The 17,315-nt window shown below is 65.7% G+C and overlaps 6 protein-coding genes across 6 annotated transcripts; 3 read left to right on the top strand and 3 right to left on the bottom strand.

Annotated features, from left to right (window-relative positions):
- Nucleotides 1-1,600: 1,600 nt before the first annotated feature.
- On the bottom strand, nt 1,601-2,092 carry EMIHUDRAFT_370281 (hypothetical protein; the record flags this gene model as incomplete). The annotated part of the gene is made up of 1 exon (XM_005769007.1): nt 1,601-2,092. One exon carries the CDS (start codon nt 2,090-2,092, stop codon nt 1,601-1,603), a length of 492 nt encoding a protein of 163 aa, XP_005769064.1.
- Nucleotides 2,093-5,625: 3,533 nt separating this feature from the next.
- EMIHUDRAFT_118920 (hypothetical protein) lies at nt 5,626-6,046 on the top strand (the record flags this gene model as incomplete). Its single annotated transcript, XM_005769006.1, has 2 exons — nt 5,626-5,775; nt 5,867-6,046. The coding sequence occupies 2 exons, from the start codon at nt 5,626-5,628 to the stop codon at nt 6,044-6,046; spliced, it is 330 nt and encodes a 109-aa protein (XP_005769063.1).
- Nucleotides 6,047-7,420: 1,374 nt separating this feature from the next.
- Nucleotides 7,421-8,340, bottom strand: EMIHUDRAFT_445363 (hypothetical protein). The gene is made up of 2 exons (XM_005769005.1): nt 7,734-8,340; nt 7,421-7,657 (listed from the first exon to the last, which is right to left on the bottom strand). Exons 1-2 carry the CDS (start codon nt 8,325-8,327, stop codon nt 7,523-7,525), a joined length of 729 nt encoding a protein of 242 aa, XP_005769062.1. The 5' UTR covers nt 8,328-8,340; the 3' UTR covers nt 7,421-7,522.
- A 180-nt stretch (nt 8,341-8,520) lies between these two features.
- Nucleotides 8,521-9,378, top strand: EMIHUDRAFT_75979 (hypothetical protein; the record flags this gene model as incomplete). The annotated part of the gene is made up of 2 exons (XM_005769004.1): nt 8,521-8,925; nt 9,097-9,378. Coding segments are annotated over 2 exons (687 nt in total), but the record flags the coding sequence as incomplete, so codon positions are not given.
- Nucleotides 9,379-13,791: 4,413 nt separating this feature from the next.
- Nucleotides 13,792-14,663, top strand: EMIHUDRAFT_244865 (hypothetical protein; the record flags this gene model as incomplete). Its single annotated transcript, XM_005769003.1, has 2 exons — nt 13,792-14,148; nt 14,355-14,663. 2 exons carry the CDS (start codon nt 13,792-13,794, stop codon nt 14,661-14,663), a joined length of 666 nt encoding a protein of 221 aa, XP_005769060.1.
- An 807-nt stretch (nt 14,664-15,470) lies between these two features.
- On the bottom strand, nt 15,471-16,554 carry EMIHUDRAFT_370274 (hypothetical protein). The gene has a single exon (XM_005769002.1). It carries the CDS (start codon nt 16,506-16,508, stop codon nt 15,516-15,518), a length of 993 nt encoding a protein of 330 aa, XP_005769059.1. The 5' UTR covers nt 16,509-16,554; the 3' UTR covers nt 15,471-15,515.
- Between the last annotated feature and the right edge of the window lie 761 nt (nt 16,555-17,315).

Below are 17,315 nucleotides of genomic sequence, written 5' to 3'. Positions count from 1 at the left end.
CGTCCCTCGGCGGGGTCGCAGCTGCCTCTGGAAGGCACCGAGATGTACCTTTCTGCGCAAATGGTGAAATCAAGGTTTTGTAACGCGAGCTGTGCCACAGTGAAATAGAGGGAAGATGATAGCGACGCCGACTGTGGACCTGCTACACCAACGGCTACAGCCCCAGCCAGCCCCGTCAGCCTCCCCTCGCCCGCCACCGACCCTGAAGCCGCACCTGTCGCTAACCCTCGCCGTGCCCCCCGAGTTCGAGCGATATGGTCCGATTACGTGCCGAGCGAGCAGGCGAGGGAGATCGGAGACGATCGGGGAGCACGATGCGTAATTGCCCTCGATGTTGACCCTCCCCCACCACCACTCTCCCCGGACGGCGCCGCTCTCGCACCTGCTATGGTCTCTCTCTCGATACACAACACGCTCGCCGACTTGGCAACAAGGGTTGACTCCCTCGCGCTAGGCGACGAACCTGCCCCCGCCCTCGGGGCGGGGGCCCCCGCCCCCCCGGGGGGCCCTTTGGGCCCCCTCCAGGGGGCGACCCCTCCGGGGAGGCCGGCTTTCCCCGTGCCGGTTCTCCCCAACCAACCCCGCCGGCAGCGCGAGCTGCCGGCCACATTGAGCGGTTCGTCCGCGTCGCGCACTCGTCCCAACCGGGGGCCGCAGACTGGTTCTGCGCGCCAACGGCTGGTGACGCTGTGTTGCCCTTGAGCTAGTCCTTCCCCGGTCGCCTAGCCTCTGCGCTGTCTGGCGAACGCCTGTATGCCATGCGCGCGGACCACGCTTGCGTGGATACGTGGCTGGCAGGCTGACCCGTGTGCGGGGTAACCCGCGCACGGGGAAGCTTCACGGGTTCGAGTCGCCAAACATTAAGCAGCGGAGGTGTGCCGAGGGGGACCGGGAGGCGGTAAGCCGTCGTCGCCCGGCGCTGCATGCAGCACCGCGGCGAGGGCGCTAAGAGGTTCCTCTTTTCCGCGCCCCCCCCGCAAGGCGCGCGATACACACACACACGAAATGGAACTAGCTTACCAAGGACAAAGCCGGGCGAGCACGGAGCAGAATCCAGAAAGAAGAAACTCCGAAAAATCCAGGGAGAGGCTTCTGTATTAAAACCCTGGGTATGAGAAATGGCTAAGCGAAAAGAAACGGGTCGGGCCACGGAAAAGAAGACCGCGAGTCAATCGACACATGCTGCGTATATGCGCATGGCCATCGTGAACGGCTCCTTGCACAGCGGACATGGCATTTGTGCCTCCCTGAGACGAGTGGAGCAACCCTCGCAAACGCAGTGGTGCCCGCACGGGACCCATGACGTGCGTGATCGGCTCGGCCATGCACACGACACATAAGTGGTTCAACCTCGCCCACTGCCGTTGCCGCCGTCTGAGCAGCGGCCGCCACCGCCTCGGCAACCTCAAAAGCTGCGAGGCGAAGCGCCGAGCGCCGAGAGCTCCTCGTCGCGAAGGCGTCGACCGCGCCCGCGTGTGGCGCTGCAGCGCGGCCAGCGCCTCGCGCACCGACGCTGCCTGCCCCTCCGCCGCCCGCCGCCTCCGCCTCCGCCGCCCGCCGGATCAGCGCCGCCGCGTGGCACTCGCGTCCTCACTCGGCCTCAGCGCGCCACCGCGTGCGGCAGCACGTGCTCGCGCCACACGTCGGACAGCGCGCTCCAGTCCGGGCGCGCCTCGGCGTCGTCGGGCGGAGAGAACGCGATCTGGTAGCCGATGCGCATGACCATCACTGCGTACGCGCGCGCCGCCGCGGGGAAGAGCGAGTGGCTTGCCGGCGACCACGGCGCCGCCGCCTGCCGGATCAGCGCCGCCACCTCGCCCTCGCCGCCCGCGGCGCGCTGCAGCGGCGTCGGCTCGCCCTCGTGCAGGCTTGCGCCGCTGCGCAGCAGGGAGAGAGCGCGGGCGGCGGTGAGGGTCTCAAGGTGCGCGAGCGGCGTCCAGCCGCGGCTGGCGACCAGCCAGGCGGCGAGGTCAGCGTGGCCGCGGATGTTCGCGACCCTCTCGGGCGTGGCAAAGGTCGGCACTGCGGCACGGGAGGCGCCGTAGGAGGAGAGGAGCTTGGCGACCTCGAGGTGGCCGTGGTGGCACGCCATGGACAGCGGCGTGGAGCCGTCTTCCGTGGCTTGGCTGACCGCCGCGCCAGCCTCGAGAAGCAGCCGGGCAATCTCGAAGTGGCCCTCCTGGCACGCGACATACAGCGGCGTGACGCCGCCGTCCATGGCCTGATTGACCGAAGCGCCGGCGTCGCGCAGCAGCCGGACGATCTCGAGCTGGCCCTTCGCGCACGCGATGAACAGCGGCGTGGCGCCGTCCGCTGCGGCTTGATCCTTCGCCGCGCCCGCCTCGAGGAGCAGCCGCGCGATCTCGAGGTGGCCCTGCCGGCACGCGATGAACAGCGCGGAAGCGCCGCCGCCAGTCGTCGCCCCGACGCTCGCGCCGGCTTCGAGCAGCAGCCGCACCGCCTCGGCTTGCCCGTGACGAGCGGCCCAGGTGAGCAGTGTGTCCTGCGTCTCGGTGTTGAGCCGCGTGTCGAGCTGGGCCGTTAGCGACGCACCGCGCGTCCGCCGCCCGGAGAGGAAGGCGCGCAGCGCGTCCAGGTCGCCCACCGCCAGCTCGGGCAGCAGAGTTGGGCTCAGGCCGCCGCTCATGCCGCCAGAAAGAAGAAAAAACGTGTCGCGAGATCTCTTTTGGCATGTGAGCGCTTCCCAGAGACGCCAGGATGGTTGGCTTCCACGCCTGCGGCCGCGGGCGAGCGGGCGGGCACGCATGGCTCGGCGACGCTCTGCGCGGGTCTTCGTGCTCGCAGCCCGCGACGAGCCAGCATGGCTCGTCGCTCGACGGCAGCCTGCTCAGTATGCTCTGGGCATTCTGTACAGCCTCGCCAAGCTCTGTGGGAAGGCCCGCAGGGCCAGGGCGGGTCGTCTAGGGCGCGACGGCGCGCTGAGTTGTACCATGACTATGAGCTCTCCGATCGGGTCGCCGGCAGCGGGCTTGCGCGGCGCGCCGCTCGAGGGCAGGCTGCTCCCCACCCTTCCAACAGTGTCTTCTACCTCGCTTCTTTCGCTGCAACCGTCTCCAGGGGCCGGCGCCGACCGCCTCGCTTCGCCAGCACTGCCTACGCCTACGACATGCGCGTCGGCTCGCCGCCCGCGTCGCCTGCGGCGGGCCCGCGTGGCGCGCCGCTCGTCGGGGGCGTGCTCAGCAGGCTGTGCAGCGCAGCCTGACTCACTCAGAGCGCCGCTGATGCGGCGTGGGACCGCCGGCGGCGCTGCTGCCGCGCACGCTGCGATGTGGGTGTCACCATCGTGTCCTCGCCGCGTCGCCGACGCCACATGCCGCTCGCGGCTGCCCTGCCCTTCCCTGCCATCGTGCAAACACACACACACACACACACACACACACACACACACACACACACACACACACACACACACACACACACACACACACACACACACACACACACACACACACACACACACACACACACACACATCATATTAATCATCGGGTAATAATTATTAATTATTAATCATCGGGCGGCGGCGCGGCGCGGCGGCGGGCGGCGCGAGGCGGCGGCGCGGCGAGGCAGCGGGCGACGCAGGGCGGGGCGGCGCGGTGGCGGGTGGTATAATTACTTATTAATTAATTAATAATGAATTAATAATCATCGGGCGGCGGCGCGGCGCGGCGGCGGGCGACGCGGAGCGGGGCGGCGCGAACATCTGCTCTGATCAGGCCTCCGGGCTTTGAGGCGGGGCAATGGTCGCGCCGCCCTCGACTCAAGGGGCTGCCTTCCACCCGTAGCTGCTCAGGCCGGGGGAGGGGGAGAGGCCCCCTGTTCCTCGCGGAACGTGCGCGGGCCGACCCCTTGCCCGGCTTCGATGCAGGGCGGTGGTCGTGCCATCGTCGCTTCGTACACAACCACCACGCCGCAACCGTCGCCGGCGCGCGACACGTTCCCGTAGGCCGGACTGTCCTCGTCGAGAGTGTGTGCCGCCAAGGCGGGACGCACTCAGGGACAGTGCCGACGGGACGCGGCTCGAGAGACGACTCCCGCGAAGGCACGGCTGGCATCCGTGGCGTGGGGCTCGTCTTCAAAAAGTCGGGCATGGCTCTACCCGCAACTTTCTCGCTAACACGCGCGCACCGCCGAGCCTGCGGCGGGCGCGCTGGCGGCCGCACGTCTACCTCCGTCATAGTGCCACGACGTGCGGCCTAGATTTAGCACACGCGCCTCTGCTCGCAGACACACTCACCCATTGAATTGTCACTGCCCGTGAGTGCGAGATAGGGCTAGCTGCTGGCGGCTAGCCTCTGAGGAGGGCGTCCATAGACACCTCACTAGACCCCACACACACGGTCTCGTCCGTGCCTTGCGGGTGGCGGTGAGATTGCTAGAGGTGGAGCAAGCCTGCTCTAGCCTCGCATGTCACTTCCTGAGAGAGAGATTTTTAGAAGCTCTTCACTTCCTGTCGTCTGTTGTGTGTTGTTGTGCCGTGTATAGAAGGTCAGGGTAAGGGTATGCCCTCGACCTCAGCGACGACGGCGACGAGAGACCTGCGCCTGTCTGGTATAGCCCCAGCCGACTCCGCGTGACCCCTCGAGGGATCTCGAGTCCCTCTGCTCGGTACGAACTCTGTTCACAGCCTTGTTATTGAGAAGAAAATACGTCCTATGGCGCTGTGCGCTGGCCTGTGAGAGGTTGAGGTGCGAGCCCTGGAGGCCCTGGGGATGGGGGGGGACTACCCGCGGGCTTAGAAGGCCCGCGCGCAGGGGGGTGGGGCATTGAGACCGGTCATGAATGAGTGCGCGACACGCATGTTGCGAGCAGCGTTTGATGCCTCCTTCCCACCCGACCGACCACTCCCATCGCCATTCCCGCACTGACATATAGGCGCTCGAGTCCTCCACTCGCTGCCTACTCGCTGCCTCTGGGGAGGAGGGGAAGACGTAGGGCGGGCGCCACTGCGCTAGCCGTAACTGAGGCCCCTCCCCGAAAGGCAAGCATTAGACCCATGAAACCGAGACCCCTCCCTCCCCCCCCGCCCCGATCCCCCCACCCCCTTGCTCCCCTCCCCCCCCTCGGGAGGGCCGAACTGAGGCGCCCGTGGGGACCCCACAATTCCCTTCCCCCCTCGGAGGGGGCCGGACGGAGGCGTACCCCGTGGGCCCCGCTCTTTCCCTCGCATAGCGGCCACTCTTCGGATCGCTGGTCGAGCGACCCGGGGGATGCCCCGCGCGCCTGACCCAGGCGCGAGAAACGAATCTGCGAGGCGAGGCCGCTCACGCGGCCCGATGGGGAGGAACGGGGCGAGCCCCCTCCAACCCACCCGCGCTAGGTCTCGGGGGACGAAGGGGTCACACCCGACGACCTCGGGAACTAGCCGGGGCAGTCGGAGAAGTGGCAACTCCGTGCACTGACGGTCGGCCGCCAGAAAACACGCCTCCGTGGCTCGGGTTACACCAATCCTCGCTACCCAACGCGGCCAAAGGATATCCACCTCGAGAACCTCGAGAGAACTACAAGATGACGCATCGCCACACCGAGCAGCTGGGAGTGGCTGCGCTATCAGACAGGGACCGAGGACCGCGACGCCAGCGAGGGCTCCGTACCTGTGCATATATGCACTACCCCTCGTCCGCCTCGTCCGCCTCGTCCGCCTCGAGGGCCGCTGCCCTCGCGCTGCTGACGGTCTGTCGGTGCGACGAGCTGCCGCCGATCCGCGGCATGCGCGACGTCAAGCCCTCAGACACATCGGCGAGTGAGTTTGAGGTGTGCTCGCACCGCACAGGCCACAGCGACCAGCTGTGTGCTTCGGCGGCCGCACGGATCACTAAGCGCGCTCGCCTCCTGTCGTCGTGAGGTGTGGATGCTCGAGTCCATCGAGGAGCAGTGGATCGCGCCGTGCCGCGCGTACGTCGGCGAGCAGCTCATCGGGCTCTGCATGTTTGGGCCCGCGCTGCTCATGGGCCTCTGCATCGTGCTCCCCGTCATGTTTCTCTCCATGCGAGAGCAGTCGGCCGCCGCGCAGGCGCGAGATTAGCCGAGACTTGCCGCCGGTATCGCGCAAGCGCATGACACCGCACTCCCGCCGATACCCGTCTCTCACGCTGCCGCCGCCTCCGCCTCCACCGCCGCCGCCGCCGCCTCCGCCGCCGCCGCCGCGATCGCCACCGCCGCTGTCCTTACCTGGCGCTGCGTAGCTTGCCGCTGATGACAGCGGTGGCCCGCACGCATCCGCCGCCGCCGCTGCTGCAGCCACCAGCCTCGCCGCCGCCGACCTCGCTGCCGCGCCTCCCTAAGCCCGGTCCGTCCCTCCCGCCCTCTGCAGGCCAAAAAGAAAAAGTAGAGCCGCCGCCGCGGCGAGTGCTGCACGCCGTGGCCTCCCGCCACCCAGAGCGGCCCGGACGCCGTCAGTACTCGCGACACACGCGAGTCGTGCACGGCTCACTTGTACTACAGTACAGGACCGGGGCGGGGCCGAACCGACAGCCGTCAACCGGCACACTCAACCGTACCATTGTACTACGGCGCGCAGTCGCTTCGGTCTCGCTGGCACGTGCCACCGCTCATTCATGGCAACCTTTTTGTATCATGTATATTTGCCCCGTGCGCCCTGCCGCGCCTGTCGCCTGTGGGGGGGTGGGTCGCTTTCCAAACCGACCCAAGCGAGAGAGCCGAGACCCCTGCACGCCGCAGCCCCAGCCGCACACGTACCCGCGACAACGCACACCGAGAATAGAGGGGGCGCCCGAGCCCCGAGCTCCACGTTGGCACACGCTCGACCGAAACGGTGCGCCCACCGTCAGAGAGAAAAGAATAACTGAACGCCGCCGGACGACCCTCATCCGGACTGACCGTCCTGCAGACGGACTGACCCATGCAGGGACCGCGAAGCCACACCGACGCGACACCCGCCGAGGCGCGCCGCCGCGGCCACCGAACGCCGTGTCTGCCGCGCGCCCGTGGGCACCAGGCACCAGAGAGACCAGAGAGACCAGAGACCAGCCAGAGACCCGACTCAGACGATGTTGTCGAGGTCGTAGGTCGTGAAACGGAACGGCACCTCGCTCTCCTGCAGCGCCTCCTCGATGGCCTGTGGGGAAATCGGGCGAGAAAGATCGGCACGATCGCAATCTCAGCCCTCCTCCGCCCGCTCTCGCCGCGCCCTCGCCGCGCCCTCGCCGCGCTCTCGCCGCGCTCTCGCCGGCATCTCGCCGGCATCTCGCCGCGATCTCGCCGCGATTTCGCCGGCATCTCGCCGGCATCTCGGCGGCATCTGCCTGGTAGGTTGGGCGGCTCTCCTTCCCCTCCAGGAGCGGCTCCCAGCTCTCGCTCTCCGGCGCAAAGTAGCACGCCTACTCCACCGCCAAGCTCAGGCGCCGTTCACGGAGCCCACCGTCGAGGGCCGTGCCGCCAATCTCGGCCAATCTCGGGTGATCTCGGGCGAGCTCGGGCGAGCTCGGGTCGTCTAAGCGGCGCGCCGTCCAGCTGAGCGGGTAGCTGAGCTGCAGGCAGTCTAGGAAGTGTCTAGGAAGTGTCTAGGAAGTGCCGTCCAGCCGAGCGGGTAGCTGAGCTGCAGGCAGATGCGCGAGCCGCGGCAGACGTACTCACTCAGCGTGTACACGTCCACAAAGCCGAGCGCGGACAGCTCCTACACAGAAAGAAACCGTGCGTTGGATGGGAGCAGATAGCTGGGCTTTCCACCGCACTCCGAGCCCGGGACGCTCCTTTTGCAGCGCCGCCTTGCCGCCGAGCGCGTTGCCCAGCGCGCCGAGCAGACCGCCCTTGCGAGAGAGCGCGTCAAAGGGGTCGTCGCCCTCGCGCCACTGCGGGTTGACCATGAGCAGCGGCCGCGCACCGCACTCGCTGCAAAGCTTGCGGATCGTGGCGAGCCGGTCCGGCGTCGGCTGGACGAGGCCAACGCAGTCGTCCTCCGGCTGCGAGGACTGCGCGAACCAGACGCTCTCGCCGTCGACGCCCGACACGTCCAGCCGCTGCTCGTTGAGCGACGGAGGTACGCCGGCCACCTCCGTGGAGAGGCGGCGCAGCAGGTCGCGGGTGAGTGGTGAGCAGGCCGCGAAGAGCTGCATAATGCCGCCCTCCCACGACTCATCGGGCGGACTCAGCCCATCGCCGCGCGGCAGGAAGAGGCGCAGCGTGTGGCGGTTGACGCCATCGGCACGGGCGCGGCCCACAGCGGCCGCAGCCTGCGCGAGCATCTCCTCGCGGTTCGGAGGCGGGCGGATCGCAGTACCGACCGTGCCCGGAGTGACGAGCGCCGCACAGGGCGCGGCGAATAGGAGAATCGCAGCGGTGGTCATGCCTGGAGAGACGAGGGCCGCCCAGAAGCCCAGGAGAGCTTTTCGGGAAGGTGCCGTTCGGTGCGCGATATTCTTCAGGTGAGCGGCAGAAAAAAAAATTTGCCGGCCAAGGAATGCCGTGCCAACGCTACTCGTAGCTACAGCCGGAAAACTGTAGCCGTCGCCATCCATCATCATCGCACGACCCATCAGCAGCGTCGCCTACGCGCACGGCTTCCTCTCCTCGGCGCAGTCGTCAAAGGGCCGCTTCCTCCGCGAGCGCTTGGCGCGGCACGGCATCGATGTCGAGCTGCTCACCCTGAACGGCGAGGCGGGTCCGGCGGCCCTCACGCCGCAGTCGGCCCTCGACGCGCTGCAGGCGCACTGGCAGCGGGCAGGCGGCGTTCCGCTCACGCTGGTCGGCTCGAGCTTCGGCGGCTGGGCGGCGGCGCGCTATGCGGAGCTTCATCCCGGGAGGGTGCGGCGGCTGCTGCTGCTCAACCCAGGCTTCGAACTGGGGAGGAGGTGGGAGTGCATCGTTGGGACCGCCGCGCTCGAGGCGTGGCGGCGCGACGGCGCTCGGACCTTTGCAATGCCGTCCACCGGCGAGCCTTGCCAGGTGCCGAGGGAGGGAGTGCGCGGCTCACCAGCTCACCACGCTCCTCCGCCACGAATGCATCCGACCTTGGACCTCCGCCCTCCTACGCCTACCGCTCTCCAGCCGCCGCTCTCCAGCCGCGTGCACGCCCTCCCCCTCTCTCCCCCCACGCCTCTCCACGCCCGCCGGCAGGTGCCCTGGTCCTTTGTGGAGCAGACCCGGGCCGAGGCGGGCACGCCCGCGGTGAGCACGGAGGCCGTTGTGCTGCACGGCCGTCGCGACGAGGTGGTGCCGCCCTCGCTGAGCGAGGCCTTTGTACACGCCAGCCCTCTGGCCAGGCTCGTCCTTCTCGAGGACGACCACGCGCTCACGGCGCCGCCGAGCCTGGAGCGGATCGCGCGGGAGGCGCTGGCGGCGTGTGGCGGCGAGGGAGGCTCGCCGCGAGTTGGAGGCCCGCCGCGCGCTTGGGACTAGTGGATGATCGCAAATTGGAGGTAGACGAGTAAGAACGTGCCGCGCAGAGCGTCTCGGTTCGTCGTCCCGCGCGGGGCCGGCCCGTGGGGCTCCAGAAGGGCCGGAATCCTCGCCGCTGGTGGCGTGTCGCAGTCTCGGCACACCCGTGATGTGCTCTGTGATGTATGACTTCTAGCTGGGAACGGTCTAGCTGGAGCGTGCGCGGGCCGCGGCCCCGCGGGGACACCAGCGCGTTATGGGTGGACGCGAGAGAGAGAGAATTCTTGATACGAAACCACGACGACACACACCAGTCGACTCGCATCGGTTGCCTCCATGAACGGCGGAGCTATTCTCGCGCCCACACCACACCTGGCTCCAACGTGGACACGCCCATAGCTGGGGACACTACTAGGTCACGCATGGCATCACAGAAGTTTTATCTCTGGGCCCCGAAAAGGCATCTCTAGCAGCGTCGTTACGCATGCCCCCTCCCCTCCTGGGCGCATGCGCCTCACGTCTCGCCAGAGCATACGCCCTTGGTGTGTGGCGAGACGAGTTTTTCGCCATGCAGCGAGCAGCAAGCCACCCGCCGCAAACAGCCGGAGGCCTCTCTCTCTCTCTCGGGTGGACGCTAGACAGGAGGTGAAGAACATACAATCCCCCACCCACACTTTCCCAAAATCCTCTTCATCGTTGTAGGCAGACACGCCGTTGTTGGTCCTCCTCTTGGTCCTCTCACTCCTCAATGGAGGCGCCTGCCCTCCCACGGCCGACCGCGGCCTATTTGCGGCAGAAGAGGGAGGAGCACCGCGGAGCGGCGCCGCAGCAGGCGGTGATGCAACGCAATGGCTACGACCCGAACCCGGAGCCGATCAAAAAGTTCGGCGACCTCCACCTCGACGAACTAGACGACGAGAAATTCCTCGCCAACGGCAAGGACGCCGGCTGGTGGAACGATCTCATCTCGTACCCACGCGACCTCTGCTACGCCTTTTGCTACCCGTGCCCCATGTGCTGCCCGACGCGCAACCTCGCCTGCTCTCTCGCCTTCAATATGTGCTGCGGCGTTCAGGCCTGCAGCGACGTCGGGTGGAGGTTCATGTGGCATCCGGAGTTCTGCCCGCTCGGATGCTGCACGCCCTGCCTCCCCTGCACTGGCCTCGGGGAGAACGGCGATCAGGGTGTCTGCGACGTGGCTTGCATCTGCTGCAATGTGAGCCCGATGGCACGCCAACAGAGCTTCACATACTGGCTCCAGCGGGGTGCGTCCGCTGGCTCGGAGGATTCGGCGGCAGGGTGCTGCGCCAAGTTCTTCCGGCCAAAGCCGGTCCCATATCCCTGGCCGCACCTTCCACCAGACAGGTGGCCGCCTCAGTACTCGGAGTCGTCGCCCTGCTCCATGCAGCTCTTTAGCTGCTGTTGCCAGCTCTTCCCGCTCCCCTTTGGAGACAAGTACGACAATGTCGCTCAGTGGCAGCCCCCGTACGGCGGAGGCTTCCCGTGCAGCTGCGCCAAAGAGTACGATCCGAACGGCCTCGCTTCGACTGCGGAGGTGCGCCGGCCGGGCGGCAGCCACACCGCTCCGAGCTGTCACCCTTGGCTCACCATCCTCTGTTGCCAGTCGCTTGGGCGTGGACAGGGGTCCGATCTTGGAACTAAGGTTGCCTACTGCTAACTACTACCGCGTGCTCCCCCTCCCCCACAGGCGCTCGCAGACGTTGCAACCTCGATCCCATGCCTGTTTCGCTGCTGCGTCACGTACCAGCAGGGCTGCTGCGGCCTCTTCGGCGGCCGCACCGGCTTCGCGCCCAATACCACGTACATGCCGGCGAACATGGCGGTCGGGGAGTCGGACCAGCAGATGAACGACGCCCGGGACTGCGGAGGCTACTGGGCGTTCCCAAAGTCCTTCACGAACTGCAACGGCGAGACCGTCTGCGGCAAGCTGCCGACGCCGCCAAACACGCGCTTCAAGGACAAGGACGGCAACGAGTTCGCGCCGAACACCAACGTCGCGCCGGGAGCGCCGGGTTCCAAGGTGATCTTCTGGGCGCACGGCTCCGCCTGGTTCGCCGGCCAGTCGGCCGACTTCCTCTACTTTTTCGGGCTGTTCCTGTCGGAGCAGACCGGCCAGACCGTCCTCATCGGCGAGTACCCGCTCGCCTCCGAGCCTCGCTTCTGCAGCAAGCAGGGCGGCTTCTTCTTTGCCGAGGCACAGCCCTCGCCGCACTCGACACCCCCCACCCTCGCCGCGGCGTTGGACCATGCGCACAGTAATTGATGCCCGACCATGGATCATCCCCGCAGGCGCTCAACCGTTGGGTCCGCACCTACGTGAAGCTCGTCGAGGCGTCTCGCTCTTCACAGCAGCTGAGCTTGGCCGAGCGCTGTGAACGGCGTCTCGTCACACGCGCCGCCCTTGTGAGTAGCTCTACGGCGCCGAAAACGTGGTGGTGGCGGGCGACTCGGCGGGCGCTGGCTTGGCCCTCGCCACCCTCCTCGACGTCCGTTGCTACCTCAAGCCCTCTTTCCCGGGCATCGAGCTCCCGGACTACCTCATCCCTGGCATGCCAGCAGGCCACCTCATCACCCTCTTAGACCCCCCCGCCCCCCCCGCCCCGCCTCCTTGGCCCCCACGCAGAAGCACACAAGCCCAGCACGCGAGTGACAATCAGGGATGGCGAGTGGCCCCTTCACATCCCCGCTGCCGAGCTTCCAGGCTTGCTGCTCATCTCGCCCTTCGCCTTGCTGTCGGACTCCTCCTGGGATCCGGCGAAGTTCCCATCGATGGAGAAGCAAGCGCCGAAGAACGTGAACCTCGGCAAGCATCCGGAGGAGTTTGGGCTGTACGACTACCTCCCCTACCCCAACGGCTACACCTACGTCCCGGTCATCTACGCGTCGAAGTATGAGCGCAATCGCCTCAACGAAAACCTCGCGTCGCCCACGTTCGCAACGCCCGACCAGTTCCACAAGCTGTTCCACAAGACAGGCCTCAAGGTGTTCGTCAACTACGGCGATCAGGAGATCCTCAAAGATCAGGCGCGGGCACGCCCCCCCCCCCCACACACACACACCAAAACGCCGTGATAGATTCACAACCGTAAGCCCGACCCCGCCGCTGTGGGTAGGACAAGCTACTATGCGATAAGCTGCGGCAAGCGGCCGGGTGGGGCAGCAACCAAGTCACCGTCAAGATCACGGCGAATCCGCACGATTTGCCGTGCGTTGGCGGGCTGGCCGCCCTCCAGAACGTCTCCTTTGGCCCCGCAAACAAGCCGGGCCACTCCTCCGTGTGCAAGGCTTGGCACGAGGTCTTGAGCTGGCTGGCCGAGGACAAGGGCAAGGGCGGGCTCGGCTGGGACAAGACGATCGGGTCGTGGTCCGCGCTCGAGGATTGGAAGCCGGTCTGTGCGGCCCCCCCTCCCCAGTGCTAGAGCGATGATAGTGCGCATGTGTTCCCGAGCGTCTCCTTGCGCAGTCTCCAGCTGCCAACGCGATCTTCATGCCCCTCGCCCTCCGCGCCTCCCCCGCCGCCGTATGAACCTCGGTCGGGCCTCGGAGCGCTCCTCGGCCGTCGGTCGTGTTGCTCGAGCGCGCAAACGTTGCGAGCCGCCCGGTCTGGTCTTGTGCATGAGGAAGATAGTGATAGAATAAGTGTACAGGAATCAAGAAGCCACGCAAGGGAGGGATGGCCCTGATTGTGTTCGTACGCAGCGGAATTTCTGTGTACCTACGGGGTGTGGAGGGTGAGTTGAACAGGGGTTGTGCGCCAAGCCCTCCTGCTCGGCTCCAGCCGGTAGACAAGTCTTGTCATCAACAGAGTAGATGGATCTGACCTCGGGGCCGATGTGACCAAGCGCTGGTAGCGTGGTTTTAACTCACACCCATGGTCTCACAGTGTGCCGGCAGTCGCCGAGCAGTGTCGCTCACACAAGCCGCAGCACAAGTGACTGAGGGCCAGTGAGGGCGAGCCCATCGCTGTCACAGCTGTGGCAGCCGCACAGTAGGCTGTGTCAGCTGTGCAGAGTGTGTGAGCAGCAGAGGAGCTGCTCTCCAGGCTTCTGTCGCAAAGAGCTGCATGCCACCGAAAGCGCTGTCGAGGTTCGCCGAGCGCGGCGCAGGTTGAGGGATGCCGCCACCGACGAGCGCGTTGGACTTTTCACTCCGGACAAAGACGGGTAGACGCACACGAGCCGCGGTCGTCTACCCGTCATAGTGGCGAGGCGCGGGACCGTCTGTGGCGAAGTGGGTCGCGTCCCTCGATTTTGTTCAACCCAGCATCCACACCCTTTATCGATCAACACTTTCGATAGACCGAAAGTAAGATCGTTCGGTGCAGAAACCCCGGCCATGCCCATGTAACGCAATTGTGCTCGATTTTTTTTTGATTTTTTGGTAGAAGTGTCTCCAAGTCTTCTGGACCCATCGATGGCCGTCGCCTCGACGCCGCTCGTCGCGGCACCATCGTGCCCGGCCTGGGCGAAGCATCGTCGCGGGCGCCAGCCGCAGTTCGACGGCAAGCCGTGCGAGCCTGCTAAGGAGGAGGACATGTGGCTGTGCCTGGCCGACGGCCGCGCGCGCAGCACCGCCGACCTGAAGCGCCTGGCGACAGCCGCTCGGGTGCGAGCGAAACGAGCAAGAGATGCAGCCGCCGCGAACACGCGCGATCGGCAGGCGCGCGACCAGCGCCGCCGGCAGCGTGAGCAGCACGACCGGCGCGCAGCGCCGGCGGTCGCCAAGACCGTGCGCCCACAACGCGGCCAGTGCGGCTGCCCGGCGCACGCGGTGTGCGGCATGTCAAGCGGCACGAAATCGACCTCGCCTTTGCCGTCACCGACTACAAGGTCCAGGGCAAGACGCTCGACTACATCATCCTGAGCATCGGCCCGCGTGACGGCTTGATGCCGCACCTCAGCCTGACCGATGTCTACACGCTCGCCTCACGCGTACGCCTCGGGAGCCGGCTCTACGTGGTGGGCTTCGACCCGAAGAAAGAGAGCGCCCACTTGCGCAAGCTCAAGCACAACCCCGTGCTCGCCATCTGGGAGGCGGGCTACGCCGACGGGGAGGGCGTCTGGGATGCCGCGCGCGCGGCGTACTTTGCGGGCGAGCTTGCCAAGCGAAGCGCAAAAGACGGACGCAAACGGCGCCGTGGCGCCGGCGCCGCGAGCGCAAGAAAGAAGCAGGCCGCACCCACAGCCCGGTCGCCCGCCGACGCGAGTGACGGAGAGGGTGACGAGCAGATGCGCGACGCATCAGACGCGCAGGATGACGGTGCAAGCATGTCCGAGGGTGAGTAAAAGTGTGAGGTTTGGTGGAGGCTGTAGCGTCGTCGCGCGTAAGAAGAGAGTTTTGTTGTAAAATTCTTTTGAGCTTAGCCTTCGATGGTATGAAACAAACGCAAATTCTTTTCCGCTTTACAGCGGGGGCTCACGTTCGCCAGGGAAGACAAGGACTTTGAAGTGCAGCTGCTGCTGTTCGAATCGTTCAGCGGGTTCGGGAAGGGGGTCCGCGAGAACCGAGATCCTCTGGAAAGCGGCGGACGTGCTGCAGTGAACAAGCTGACGCGGGCCCAATACCTCGATGAGGTGACTTGGACCACTAAGAACTGACTGGCTGGGGCTACAGAAGCAGCGTGTGTCGGTCGTTCTTCACACGGCAATCGCAGAGCAGATTGTGAATGAGCTTGCCTGTGGCGGGGGCGGGCGGGTGCACGGTGGGAGCTAAGTAAGGTAAGGTAAGGTAAGGAAGGTAAACTTCTCCACACATACAGGTGGTGGGGCAGGGGGGGGGGGCAACCCTCGCGTCTCCACGTCTGTCTGACGACAGGAGCCATGCGCGTGCCTCCTCGTGTCGCGCATCGTTCTCACCCATCCATAAACTCACTTTGGCCTCACTAAAGCGAAGGCTGAATCCTCAATCCTCAGATTTTAGATTAGGACCGCTGTGGGCCCTCTCTAGTAGTGTGAACTAGTGTTTCATAGGAGATAGCGAGTAGGCGAGTAGACGGAGTACGCTTTGTCCGAGTGGTCGAGTGCACGTAGCTACGACCGAAAAGAACACAAGTAGGGGGAACCGTTTTTTTAAGCCGTCACTCGGCGTCTAGGCGACTCACCGCAATGACATGCACATGCGCATACGCCGCCGCAGGCTCACTTAATCCGCGAGTAGGCGTAGCTGCCCGCCAAGGACAGGACGGCGCCGAAGACGGAGACGAAGCCGTGCGAATCGCCTAGCATGACGATGCCATACGCGATGACGATCATCTTGGTGAACGAGCCGAGCACCATGAACGAGGTGGCGGTCACGAGGCGCTGCAGCCACAGGCCCGCGTACGAGATGAGGCAGCCGACGACGCACGACGCGACCAAGGAGATGCCGGTCCCCCGCTTGAATTTGAGGGCGTGGTACAAGGAGTGCATCTCCTGGGGCGACGCGATGATGAGGACGAGCATGCTGAAGAGGGCGCCCAGGCCATTGTTGAGGATCATAAGCGCAGGCTTGCTGACGTCGACCTCGCGCACGGCGAGGAGGTGGCGCTGCATCATGCGCTCCGCGCACGAGCTGCCGAGGTTGGCGATCAGGAAGATCAAGCCCACCCCCGAGAATCGGATCTCCGAGAATCGGATCTCCTTGGCCTCGTAGATAAAGACGCCGAGCGCGATCGCGCCGGTGGCGCCGGCCGATCGCCAGTCGAAGGTAAGCGTCTCCGGCTTGTGCATGACCGACTCGATCAGCAGCGTGACGATTGGGCCCAGGTTGCGCACCACCACGAACGTACCCACCGTCACGTACTGCAGCGCGATCATCGACGTCACCATCATGAGCGCAAAGAGCGGCGGCACGGCCAGCGCCCACAGCCTCCAGCCGTTGCCGAAGTGGACGTTTTTGGAGCCAGCGGCCATGCCGACCGTCGCGAGCATCTGCACGATCACCACGGCGATCGGCGCGTGCGACCGGCCGACGGCGACCTTGTTGAGCAGCGTCATGGAGATGGAGCACGTCGCCCACGAGGCGGCGGCCATCGCGATCTCGGACGCGCCCATGGCGGAACGCAGGGCCTCGAAGCGCGACTCGGGCTTCCCCTCCTCTTCGGCGATCTGCATGGGCTGGTACTTTTCCTTCTTCTCGCGGAGCTCTCCCATCGTGCCGCCGCAGCGAAGAGAGTGTGCGATCGATGTCAAGAGGGGGCTCTCGAGGTTCTCGAGGTTCTCGAGGTGGATATCCTTTGGCCGCGTTGGGTAGCGCTAAGAGGGGGCTGGGGCATGAGGCGCCGTCCCAGCTTTCTGTGAATGGCTTATCGGGACTACGTGTGTGTGTGTGTGTGTGTGATGCCTCCGGCTGCTGCGGCGAGTGGTGTGCTGCTCGCTGCGATGGCGAAGAACTCGTCTCGTCACACGCCAAGGGGCTTACGCTCTGTCGAGACGTGAGGCGCATGCGCCCACAGGAGGGGAGGGCGCATGCGTAACGACGCTGCTAGAGATGCCTTTCGGGGCCCAGAGATAAAACTTCTGATGCCATGCGTGACCTAGTAGTGTCCCCAGCTATGGGCGTGTCCATGTTGGAGCCAGGTGTGGTGTGGGCGCGAGAATAGCTCCGCCGTTCATGGAGGCAACCGATGCGAGTCGACTGGTGTGTGTCGTCGTGGTTTCGTATCAAGAATACTCACTCACATCGGGACTACCTGCGAGCGGCTGCAGGTGGCCGGAGGTGAGAACCAGGACCGTCGCGATCGACAGGCCTACTCGTACAATACGGGCTCCGCTCCACACCGACCAATGCAAACCTGTCGGAGCCATTACTTACTTAAATCTATTTTTAAAGAGCAGGCGGACATCGCTTCCAGGGAGGGGGGCGCGCTTCTCTGCACGACCCCCCCCCCGGAAGAGATGTAGGCCTGCACCTTCCGAGTAGATTTGGGTCAGTCATGCCTCCGACAGGTTTGCATTGCT

The sequence above is a fragment of the Emiliania huxleyi genome (genome assembly GCF_000372725.1).
Source record: "Emiliania huxleyi CCMP1516 unplaced genomic scaffold EMIHUscaffold_436, whole genome shotgun sequence".
Lineage (NCBI taxonomy): Eukaryota > Haptophyta > Isochrysidales > Noelaerhabdaceae > Emiliania > Emiliania huxleyi.
This window is presented reverse-complemented; position numbering and strand designations above follow the sequence as displayed.